Raw genomic sequence first — 12,975 nt, 5'->3', positions numbered from 1 at the left:
CCTGTGTCCTAGAGATTAGCCTACAACAGGGACCTGGAGGGCTACTGCCCTGCAGAGTTTAGTCAAACCGTGATCGAACAGACCTACCTGTAATTTTCTAGTAACTCTGAAGACCTTGATTAGCTTGCTTGGTGGACTTTGATTAGGTTTTGAGCTAAACTCTGCAGTGCAGGGCCAGATTTGAGAAACCTGGCATTCAAGCTCCAACCACATTGAGTAACAATGCTCATGCAGTAAATACAAGTTTGAATGTGGCCTGCATTGTCCTGTTCCCACCATATTTGCCTGTTATTATCAGTCTTCTGTTTACTTTTGTATCAATTGACAGAGCACCTGCATCAAACCCCTACTCCAAAAAATTACATTTAATTGGTAGCTACCTTTGTTCTTCCAGAGCTGAGATGACACATTTTGATTGGCTGCGTAGTATGACACAGTGACTGGCAGGCTGTGATGCAGCTCTGTTGCTGGGGGCGATGTGAGGGCCAGCTCAACAGAATCTTTCAGGACCCAGAAGGGCTCAGCCGGCATCTGATGCTCATAATATACGGCACCTGCATCCAACTGAACACACAAGAGGAATCAAAAACCCTTTTATAACTGGCCACAGCCTATAACACTCTTCATAAAACAGATCAAATGGTCAGATGTTGAAGCGTCAGACAGTAAAAACAGCAAATAAGGAATATAGTTTGAATTCTAAATTTGAAATACTTGCAGATTTCATAAGTTTAGATTTAGCAGGCAAAAGCCTGAATGTAATGAGAGAATAGTGCTGCCATCTACTGACAACTAATAATATCTGCACATATGTTGCCCTCTTATGGCCAGAGATGGCATTACAACGGAAGAGGCTTTACTGAAGGCACATTTTAAGGGTTTTTATACAATGTCCAAACAAAACAATTATTCTGTAAAATAATACTAATACCAATACTACTACTACTACTACTACTGCTAATAAAATCTAAACCTTTCTAAAATGTAGATGTATGTGTTACTGGTTTCCTCTGCAAATACATTTTCACAAATATACAATATTATTTACCTCAGTCTGTGTGAATCTAGTGATCTCCTCAAACTGTCCACGCTGGTTAGGTTTGATTATTCGTCCCAAGCGAGGAGGTTTCACTAGTGAGTATGTGATTTCATCACCGTCTTCACTTGTTATGGCCCGCAAAATATCTCCACTGATCACCTGCCTGGTGCCTGACAAGCATCACCAAACAAATCATATCACTCCACTGATTTCTTCATGAAAACACATTTTAGCAGCTTTCATACAGCTATAATTGACAGAATTGATCTACAAGGTTGTTCCAGATAAGATTACGGACGGTTCATGATGAGGAAAATGAAAAATGACCCCCCAATTTGAAGATTTATGAACAATTTCTCTCTGGGCCAATAAAGATCTTTCATTTGGCCCAGGGAAAGACAGGTATTTGGATTTAAGGTCTGGAACGTGTGGAGCCCACCTGGGAAGACCATGAGTTCTCCCTTCGTTTCCATGGAGATGGTGAGCTGTCTTGCCTTGACAACGAAGCGGTGGAGAGGTGAAGTGTGTTCTCCATCAGTCACGGTGAAGCTGAACCCACCAGCCTCTGAGCCTGAGACCAGACACACGCACATCATACTCACTACATCATGTTATACTCTTAAAACAAGGGTTCTTCAATGGTTCCTTGCAGCACATTTAGATCTATCATAGATTTATAAAGTTCTTTGAGGGAACTTTTATCTAAAAAGTTGCTGTGGTTGCAAGGTGTTCACAGTAGTTTTAGTGTTGAAAAGTGTTTCAAGTTGGTTTAGTGTGTTGCTATGCGGTTCAAATAGATTTTTTTTGCATGCTCTATATGATTTCTAAGGTGTTCTGAGTTGTTTATATTTGTTTTTGGGGTTTTAGCAGGTGACTATTATATGATTGCTGAGGTGTTCCTAGCATGTTACTATGCATTCACTAATGTATTCTGAGTGTGCTGTAGCATGTTGCCATGCAGGTGCTAAGCTGTTCAAAATAGATTTTTTTTGCATGCTGCTTCTCTATATGATTGCTAAGTTGTTCTGAGTTGTTTGTAACATGTTGCTATGTAGTTGCTAAGGTGTTGTTTTTATCATGTTGCTACTGAATATGACTGCTGTGTTGTTTTTAATGATTGGATTTTAGCTTGTTACTATGCAGTTACTATGATATGATTGCTAAGGTGTTCTCAGTTTTTTTAACGTGTTGCTATGCATTTGCTAACATGCTAATATGTAATTGAGTTAGTTTTAGCATATAGTTAAGGTGTTCAGAACAGTTTTTTCGATGCTGCTACTCTATATAATTGCTGAAGTGTTCTGAGTTGTTTTAACATGTTATTTGGTAATGTGTTTTGAGTGGGTTTTAGCATGTTGCTAAGGTGTTCAGAACAGTTTCTTTTAGATGCTGCTACTCTATTAGGATTGCTAAGTTGTTCTGAGTTGTTTTAACGTGTTGCTATGCATTTGATAATGTGTTGTGAGCAGTGTTGGGAAGTAACGCATTACTTAGTAACGCGTTACTGTAATTTGATTACTTTTTTAGTAACTGAGTAATTTAACGCGTTATAATTTTCAATATAGTAATTAGAGTATAGTTACAAGCCGAGGTCTCTATACGTTACTGCCGCGTTACATTGCTGACAGAATGCAGTGTTTTATAATCTAGAGATTGTAAAAAGGATGTAGCACACGCACTGTCGAGTCAAGTGCCAGTGGATTAGAGACCTGCTCCCGCGAGACCCGACGCAACAGAGCGCGGCGCGGGACAAGACTTGATAGGCGAGTGCAGAGACTCGTGTGTGCGCGCGGGATGCGGGAGAATAAAATGAAATAAAATAAAATTACGGGACTCTCGCAAAATAGAAATATCTAAACATAAAATATCTAAAAACAAATAAATTGTTATTCATCTATTGCACAAAAGCAACATGAACTAATATAAAATATAAACGATTAACAGGTGCAACCGTATGCAGTTTCTATTTAGGCTATAACACGTGTTCGCAGCGTTGAGCAATGCAGTGCTGAAACCTGCGTGCTTGTGGATATTTTGGTGAAAGTAACTCAAAAGTAACTCAAAAGTAGTGTAACGCATTACAATTTAGACACAGTAATATTGTAATGTAACTAATTACTTTCAAAAGACAGTAACTAGTAATATATAATGTATTACATTTTGGAAGTAACTTACCCAACACTGTTTATTGTGTTATAACAGAGATTTGTGATATTGCGATTAACTGAGATGTCTTTTAGAGATTATAAATGTAGCGCTCTTTGCTGGCATTCTGCCATGCCAAACCATGCACGCAGCAGCCGCTTGCTTTAGTTAAAAATAACAGTGTTCTGTGGATGTTGATGCTTTAATAACAAATATTTATCGGGAGCGTGTATGCTGGGATTTCATAAATTTCATGGAGAAAAAAGTAACGTAACTAGTAATGTAACTAATTACTTTTGAAATAAAGTAATCAGAACAGTAACGTGATTAATTTTAAAAGGAGTAATCAGTAATTTGATTAAATTTTCAGAGTAACTTGCCCAACACTGGTTGTGAGTGGGTTTTGGCATGTTGCTAAAGGTGTTCAGAACAGTTTTTTTAGATGCTGCTACTGTATACGATTGCTGAGGTGTCCTGAGGCATTTTAAGTTGTTTTTAGCTTGTTGCTATATGGTTGCTATGGCATTTTTTACTATGTTTTTATGCAGTTTTGGGAGGTTCTTAGTATATTGCTGTGGTGTTCTGAGTGGCTGGGCCTTGAAAGTGACTTTTAACACGATTCCATGTGGTTGCTAAGCTGTTCTATGATTGCCACGCCCCAAAACTCTTTTCTGGTCCCTCATCAGGTGGCCTACTGTTTTTTTCTTTAGTAGCTGATATTTTAGTCTGCTTTTAAAGGTTTTAAAGGACTCGATTCAAAGAAACTGATGTCAACCCACCCTGATGAATGAATAAAACCTCTCCATTATTAATCTGAGCCTGGGTGAAACTGTCCACGCTGTCATCCGGGGACACTTTAAAGGCAACGATCCCATTGCTGGGCGTCTCGATGGCATACACCAGCTCCTCCGGAGGGGTGTCAAGATCTTCGCTGCTCAGCATATTGGCTGTGATTTCAGACTCCTCGCCAGCTACAAGCTGAAAGGAGAGAGCAGACACACAAACAAAGAGAGATAAACAAACCAATAAACAAGATGGAACAACTAAACTGTTGTTTTCAGAGGTGTCTAACTGTCTGGAGTCGTTGGGATGTGAAAGAGGCAGTTATGTCTCCTCTGATGCTGCTCTAATGGATGTGTAATGGACAAGTTGCTGAAAGACATTCTTAAACGAAGAAATTCAGCTGGGAGAGTGCAGGGCTGCCGTGTGAGCGCCACACATAAGCACGCATTTATCTGTTCCTGAACGCTTTCACTGCCTCCATCTACTGCTCTCCTGAGAGACAGAGGGAAAAAACTGGAATTGAGTACATGGCGTAGTGCCCTGGAACAGAAAGGTCTACAAACTCATTATCATTTAGTAATCTAGTTTCCACATAACGTGACCTTCAAGATTTAAGTGCATGTAAAATCATCTCCTTTCCTTCTGTGAGTGCTATTTAATGGGGGGCAATGCAGTGTCATTACCAGGGCAAATATTAGTCATAGCAGATAGCTCTCTGTACTGCCCCCTGGTGACTGTTCAAAGACCTTTACATCACTTCCTGTGTAGTATATCCATGGGCATCCACTAGATGGTAGCACTAGAGCAGAGTACAGCACGAGTGAAACATATGAAACAAATATCTCCCAAATTGGGCTGGAAATTGCTGTTTCTTCATACTCAATATTTAATAGATGTAACATGGATCAGCGGCTGCGTGGCAAATCAAATCCCAGCATGCCGTGCCGAGGCCTGCTTTGATGGGAAAATGCAATCTCTCTCTGATTAGACTGGTGTGTCTCTATAGGGTCTCTACATTAGAGCACAGGGAGCCCAGAACTGATATATTACTCTGTGTTTGTGTGTGTGTTTGAGTAATCGAGTGATTGTGTTTGTGTGGATGAATCTCACAAAAGTTTCATGTTTCATGCCAAAAAGGAAAACCACATGAAATTGTAAAACGAAGCCATTTTGGGAACATTGCGATTTTTGGCACCAGGACAATAATTGCAACAAAATGCAAAACAGAGCTCATCCACATTACTGTAATGTGAAAATTATGATTTCTTAGATACCATAGTAGTATTTGTTGTACTGAATTTAATTTACCCAATTTTAATTACAATAAAGATTTTTTTTGCCACATTACAGTCATTAGAATTATTTATTTATTTTGCATTATGCAGTTAATTCTATTCATATCACAATAATACAATAATAATTTAATAAATTAAAATATACATAACTATAATTTCTGCGAATTGAAAACTTGTATAAATATTGTATAATAAATATTGTATAATTGTTTTCATTTTTTCTGGCTATATATATATATATATATATATATATATATACACACACACATAATTATTATATATAATTATTAATAAATAATAACCAAATAAATATTATATTTATTACATATTTAAATCTATGTTTCCCCTTTTGATCCTTTTGATTTTATGGTGAAATATGAATCAGGCACTTTCTAGTGAAACCACCTAAATTATAAGTGTGTGTTAAATACTGAGCTGGTAAAACTTGTGTTTACAATTTTGGAAAGAGCCGGCCTGAATTTTTGACTTTCTCTATTATTATCATCAGTAACCATTGAAAATTGAGGTGTTCCTGGATTAAAGCATGTCTGATACAGAGTCAGACAGACAGAGAGAAGGCACGCGCGCGAGAGAAGGGGAACTATCTGCATGTGGAAAAACACACATATCATTATTTCACATTTTGCGGGAGTCGAGCGGCGTCTCCGATTGGTCGGCTTTCCCTCCAGCCCAGAAGCCGAATTCTTGCCACCGTCATGGTTTTCCAAAAATATGAGTTTCCACGGCGACCAAAAACCACAGACAACATCGAGCAAGCACTGAATGACACTCTGTGTTCCAGCGGAGGGAGTCGCTCTGAATTTTCCGACTACGTCTCTGTTCTAGAAGCTTCATTAATGTTTAAAACAGGGAAAATGGTGTCGGTGTACCTCCATTCCGGTGTTGCGTTGGAGGCGGGGCGGCTCGTCGTTCACAGGGAGGATGGTGATGCCGATGGTCAGAGACGCACTCCGGCGGGTGATGTGAGAAGCGGTCGCCACGAGGGTGAAACTGTCCTCTGTGGTCTCGCTGCTGTCGTGGAAGTAGTACACCTGTCCCTGTTGTACCTGAGGAAACACAACATACGCAAAAGACATCAAAAATCCAGCCACACACCCCTAATCCTTTTTCTGACCATTAGGGCATTTTTGGTTTTACAGCGGCTTTATTTTGTCATTTTTCAAGTGACAAGACAATAAAAACATCCTTTTAAAATTCTGCAGATGCAGTTTCCCTCCAAAAAGATGAAACAAATAAACAAAAACTACCATGGGAACCATAGTTCCTGTTTTCAGGATTGTTTCATGTTACTAATCAGAATCTTGCTGTATTTTTGGCCCTTTTTATTTATAGTATAACCCTCATGTTGTGTTGTGACAGTACAACATAACCCTGGAGAGGATATTCTTTTTCCTAAAAATGCTAGTTGATGCTAGTTAAAACCTAACACTATACAAAGGATTTTTGCAAGGGGAAAGGGGATTTTTCCTTCACCTTCTTGTCAAAAGTCACCAGCCTACAAAAAAAGTACTTGTTAAGCTATATATTATTAGCAAATATTGGATTCAATCTTTATATCAGATTGTTTTCTTTCAATTAGCACAGGTTTTGTATTTCTTTTTGGAACTGATTGATCATAGGCCTTATTGATCTATGCACCTCAGTTTTTGAGCAAATATTGTCACAATTATCCACAAGTAATGTTTTTTTCACTCAAAAACTGAGGTGCCTAAGTTTAGATCAATGAGGCCTATGAGCAATCATTTCCAAAAAGAAATACAAAACCTGTTCCAATTAAAAGAAAACAAGTTGACAAAGGTAAAAATCCAATATTGTTGATAATACAGCATAATGAGAGATTTACAAGCAATTTTTAAAAGGCTGGTGATTTTTCACTGAGAACACCAAATTAGATAAAGGCTGTTCAGAACAGCACAAAGAATAGGAGTAAAGAAATGACAGAAAATGATGGAGGAAACTTATCCTAAAAATGTATTCGAATTGCAATAACCATGAAAAAATATCGCAAGTCAGACTCAAACATATGTCTGAACATGTGCTCTAACCACTACGCCACATCTCCAACCTTTTTGTATTTATAAGATTAACATGGTTGTGAATAGTGAAGCTGTTCTTCCAAACAAGCCATTTCTCAGTCCGTTACATTACATAATGAAATGTACATCTGTTACACTAAAACTGGATTTGACGTGGGTGGTCAGATGCACTTTTTAAACAAAGTGCAGATTTAGTCAAACAAACATAATGCAAACTCTAGGAAGCTCCACAGCTGCGAGCGCGTCATGTGAAACTAAAGTATGTTAGTGTGTCCGGCGCAGGAGGTCAGACGTCTGCTATTTGTCATATGCTATACAGATTCGAACAGGCTCCAGATGATCAGATCATTGCACACAGTATAGGGTGATCATACGGGCCATTTTCCCAGGACGCGTCCTGGCCAGGATTTCTATATTGCCTAAAATATCTAGGTTTTGGCTTTGTTTGCGTGTGCAGACCGATCGGTGTATGACATCAAAATACCTCGAGAGCATTTTGAAAGCATAAGGAACCGTCTGTATGGTATTTTGATGTCATACACCGATCGGTCTGCACACGCAAACAAAGTCAAAACCTAGATATTTTAGGCAATATAGAAATCCTGGCCAGGACGCGTCCTGGGAAAATGGCACGTATGGTCACCCTAACACAGTACAAATTACATAGTACAAATCTTAACAATGACCACAAGCCCTCACATTTTCTTCAGAAAACATAAAAATCTAATTGGCATTTAATTTGTTGGGCTTATTTTCATTAGTACGAGCACCAAGCTCCAAGAGCTGTGCGCTAACCGCTAAGCCCAAGCTTATGCTAGCAGAATTTTTTAGCAGAGAAAAGCTGTGCCTCACCTCTTTCTGACATTTAAGTCTGCATATTTGTCAGAAAATCGATAACTTATGGCGGCTGTTTATGGAAGATGTAATTTGGAATCGAGGTGAAATGCTTTTATGTAAGCATCTTAGTGTATTTTTGGCCTTCTTAACATTTTTATTTATAAGAGGCATTTAAAGGAGACAGAGGACAGACAACCATGCGAAGAATATGACAAGCTGGATTCAAATCCTATTAACCATACAAGCAATACAAGCTGCAAAACATTTTTATTAAAATGTTGTAAAAACAAGAAACATTTCTATTAGTATCATTGTAACATTAGTTTCTAGGACGTCTATCAGCTGTATCTATCTATCTATCTATCTATCTATCTATCATATTACTAGTATACTGTATATATGAAAAAAATACACTCATACTAAACAAATCAAGTCTTAATTTATGCACTGTTGATTCTCGAGTAAACTGTATCTTGTTTTCAGGTTTTTCTAGATATTTCGACTTGAAAACAAGTAAAAAGGCCAAATAACTTAGAAGCCGTTTTTGCAGTATATGGCTTAATGTGTCACAGCATGTATGCTAACCGTTATGTCGCAAGCTCTGAGAGAACAGAAGCTTTTTTAGAGAAAATCTGAGCTTCATTTCTTTTCTGCTGTTGTTTAGTCAGTAAATCGTTGTGTTTGCCAGGAAATCGATACTGTTAGCGACTGTTCACAGAAGATGTCGATTTTCCAAGTCTGGTGAAATGTTTGAGCTAACATGCTAATGGCTGAGAATCTTTGATTATTTAAAGTTTGACCTATTTGCCATTTTTATTGATAATGCAGTTAAAAAAAGGCCAGGAAATGAAGGAACAAAAGAAACATCACAGTCTGCCTGTATGATCCACAGTCCATTGTTTCAAAGTTAAATTTTCTATTGGTGACGTTAAATGACTTGAGTTGATTTAAACTCTACTTGCATTTTGGCAGCAAATTCATCTATCACTTGATAGAAGCTAGCCACATTGGTTCACAGATGTTAACATGGACAGGTTTGTGACATACCATCCCCAAAAGCATTAGTAATGCTAATATAAAAAAATATGGAAAAGAATAATGTTAATATATATAATTTATTATATTATTAAAAATGAAAATTCTGTCAGTATTTACTCTCATGTCGTTCCAAACCTTCTGTGGAACTTAAAAGAAGATGTTATAACCAAATGTTTTTGGTTTCCATTGACCATTATTAAACAAAAAATACAATGCAAGTCAATGGGAACCAAAACTTTGGTAACCAACATTCAACTTCAAAATATCTCCTTTAAGTTCCACAAAAGAAAGAAAGTGACCAGTTTGGGACAACATGAGGGTGAGTAAATGATTTCCATTTCATTTTTGGGTGATTATCCCATTAATAATGTTAATACGAGTCTGATTTACCACAGTAAACAACTTTGGCACTTTGTCCAATGTAAAATCAAAGTCCTAAGGAAAACGCCAAAGCTGTTTCACATTATTCTGCTTTTGTTTAGTCTGCATTTGTTTGAAATTGATAACTGTTGGCGACTATCTACATAAGATGTCAATTTTTGTAGCAGAGGAGAAATGTATTCCAGATTGTTTCGTCGTGACATGCTAATATCCGTTCTCTCTCATTCTTTTTGAAGCCTGTGAGCTGTTTTGAGATGTTTTCATCTCAGTGCGTTGTGAATGTTTGCTACTATGCTGCACCGTAAGCTATCATTACAATCTGTCCCCTGGTGTGGCAGCGGTGACCGGCAGTATACAAGCCGACCGCTGACTCCACAACACAGAATAAAGAAACGCCACATTCAGCTCAGTAATGAGCATGATGCATACGTCTTTAATTTAGGAACAATTCCGCCTTGGTTCCTTTCCTGCGCAGTAGTTTCTCTCCATATGGAACACATTATTTGTGTTTCAGAAAGCATTGCATAACCAAAGAAAGGAAACGTAGCACAGGACAGCGAGAGCCAGAGCGGTTAAGATGTTGTGTATTAAGATGTAGTGTGGAGCGGCTGCACACAATGAAGTTATTCTGACAGCTGGAATAAAGCCACCACAAGACATTGATTCTGAACTTCAAATTCAATCTGTCCTCCATCTGTTATCTCCCTCTCTCTCATCCTTGCCTTCTCTGTCTGATCTGAGAGTTGTGCTCATTGCATAAGATATCTGTCAATCTAACACCACTCACGTCCTGCTGCGTCTCAATCGCTGAAAGGAATATTCAGTGTTATTTTCAACTTCAGACCTTCAAAATGTCAACGCCGCTGTTCTCAATTACACCAAAAGCATATGCGACCTGCTTTGTCATTTTGAGTCGCTTAGTTTTTGACAGAAAAAAGCAAAGTGTCAGCTTTCAAATTATTTAAATATTACAATTGTACATTTATACTCCAAACCATTGTTGAGATTTAATATTAGAAATACTGTCAATCAGAAAACTGTATTTTGGAAAAATCACCTCTAAAAAATTCAAAAATGTAATTTTTTTTTAATACAAATTATCTGACAAAATTAGCAGATTTAATCAATTATAATATAATACAATATAACATAATATAATATAACAACAATATAATATAATAATAATAATAATAATAATATATCTGTGCAGGTAAACATGATGTTAGCTATGTACACGGCAAAAAATAATTAAAAAAAAAATAAAAAAAATAATTTCTTACTGGCTATTTGTCTTGTTTTCCAGTACAAATATTTAAACATTACTTGATATGAAAAATTACTTAACATGTTACATTTTGTTTTCTGAAAAATTATTTCAAATTAAGTGAGTTTATACCTAAAACAAACAAAAAAAAGATCAACTTAATGCAAAGGGAAAACAAGTGTATTTTTCCAAGTCCATTGGCAGAAATCTGTTCTTATTTAAAGCATTAAGTCACTGAACTGTGATATTTCTTTCAGAAAAAGGCCTTATATATGTTTAGAGACTTTATTGAAAAACAAGACTAACAAATTGAGCAAGAATTTTTTTTTTTTGCAGTGTACAAGATGGTTTATTGATGTTTATAGTTTTATGTTCTGTGAAGATTTTCTTGCTGTAAATTGTTGTGAAGATGCTAATCTCTCACGCACTACATTAAAGAGGAACATTTTGAATATCCAGATAAAACTGACACTATTTGAAAACGGAGACTTTGCAATTCCGTTTTGGTAACACAGAAATTGAGCCTGAAGTTGAAAATAACCTGGGAAGTTAATCTGTTCTGGCTGAATCGCTCCCGAGTTAACCTGATCTCTGTTCTCAATGTTGCACGCCTGGCGGCGCGGTGTAAATGCTTTATTTGTGGGATATATGGGCTAGTTCATTCTGGCCCGCGGCTGCAAGGAAGCGCAAGTCAGAATTTCCATCAAGTTGGAACGGCAGTCGTAAGAGCAATGTCTAGCCGCTCTCAAACAACAGCATACTCATTCTACCGCCAGTCTTTCCCTGATCATTCTTTCCACTAGAAGACCTCTAGGTCATGACGCTAGATATCATAATGCGAAGTAGTTTTGGGGGGCCCGCTGGAAACAAAGAGAGCTTAGATAAGTCTTAAAAGACAGTGGGAGAAAGAGAAATTGTTTCTTTGAGCCTCTAAAACACAGCGAGCATCAGTCAGGCGTGATCAAGGTCCGCCTCAATAGCTGTTATTCTGTGAACGGCTTGTAATTAAGATGCAGAAAATGCTATTTTATGCCTGACTGTTCCTCAATGATATGGCAAAATGCTACGCAGGGATCCTGGTAGTCTCTGAGAAACCATTACACGAGGCTGTTCGCCCTTTTAATTAAGGCCAATGACAGCTCCTCTGGTTCCAGTGCAGCTCTTTTATCATGAGAAGAATGAACTCTCGTTGCAGGCACAAAGTACAAACAAACAAAACAAACAAGCCTGTAATTACGGCATCATTCGTTGTTCCCACTGTTTCCTCTACAAATGAGAACAGTTTACCCAAAAAATGAAAATTCTGTCATCATCTGCTCACCCTCATGTCATGACTTTCTTCCTCCAGTGAAACTCACAACCATTTCCAAGATGCTCGAGCGAACAGTGAAAGCATATTGTGACCAGTGGCTGTCAAGCTCCAAAAAGGACAGATAAGCACTTTAAAATTTGTCTTTACGGCTCAGAAACAACATTTTGTTTGTTTTGTTTGTTCTGTGTGCCTGTCTGTCGATCAGCAACTCTACATATAATCGAGATGTTCTGTTAAAGATCGGAGCGTCGTGCTCCGAGCTAGACTCGATCCGGAATCATTATTATAACAATGTACAATTTCCCGGAAGAGATCGTTCGTCTGAGACTGAGTATGTGCTGTTACCATCTACTGACAGCATGGCACCTTCTGTGAGTACAGCAGAGGTCAGAAAATTGCACCGTATTGTCAATTCCAGAAAGGCGGCCGGTCCTGACGGCATTCCTGGAAGGGCACTCAGAGATTGCGCAGATCAGTTGGCAGAGGTTTTCTGTAAAATCTTCAACCTCTCCTTGTCAACATGCACTGTCCCCAACTGCCTCAAGTCTGCCACCATTGTGCCCGTCCCCAAGAAAACAGCTATCAGCAGTCTTAATGATTACAGACCTGTGGCTCTCACTTTCACTGTGATGAAGTTTTGAGAGGCTGGTACTCAGACACATTAAATCATCACTTCCTTCCACCCTGGATCAACATCAGTATGCATACAGAGCTAACAGGTCAACTGATGATGCCATCAACACAGCTCTCTACACCACACTGAATCATTTGGAGCACCCGGGAACATTTGTAAGGATGCTGTTTGTGGACTTTAGTTCCGCATT

General features: G+C 38.1%; 1 protein-coding gene across 1 annotated transcript in view; it reads right to left on the bottom strand.

Moving 5' to 3' along the window:
• LOC107727643 (chondroitin sulfate proteoglycan 4-like) overlaps positions 1-12,975 on the bottom strand; it is a 71,120-nt gene that overhangs the window by 4,995 nt on the left and 53,150 nt on the right. Inside the window, exons 5-9 of the mRNA XM_016537587.1 lie at positions 6,153-6,329; positions 3,964-4,162; positions 1,479-1,610; positions 1,049-1,209; positions 381-564 (exon numbers count right to left, since the gene is read on the bottom strand). Coding sequence (XP_016393073.1) covers positions 381-564; positions 1,049-1,209; positions 1,479-1,610; positions 3,964-4,162; positions 6,153-6,329 — 853 coding nt within the window. The remainder of the gene's footprint in view (positions 1-380; positions 565-1,048; positions 1,210-1,478; positions 1,611-3,963; positions 4,163-6,152; positions 6,330-12,975) is intronic.

The sequence above is a fragment of the Sinocyclocheilus rhinocerous genome, unplaced genomic scaffold (genome assembly GCF_001515625.1).
Source record: "Sinocyclocheilus rhinocerous isolate Xijiao unplaced genomic scaffold, SAMN03320098_v1.1 scaffold1605, whole genome shotgun sequence".
NCBI classification, from domain to species: domain Eukaryota; kingdom Metazoa; phylum Chordata; class Actinopteri; order Cypriniformes; family Cyprinidae; genus Sinocyclocheilus; species Sinocyclocheilus rhinocerous.
The sequence above is the reverse complement of the archived record's forward strand: the minus strand, read 5'-3'. Positions and strand labels throughout refer to the sequence as shown.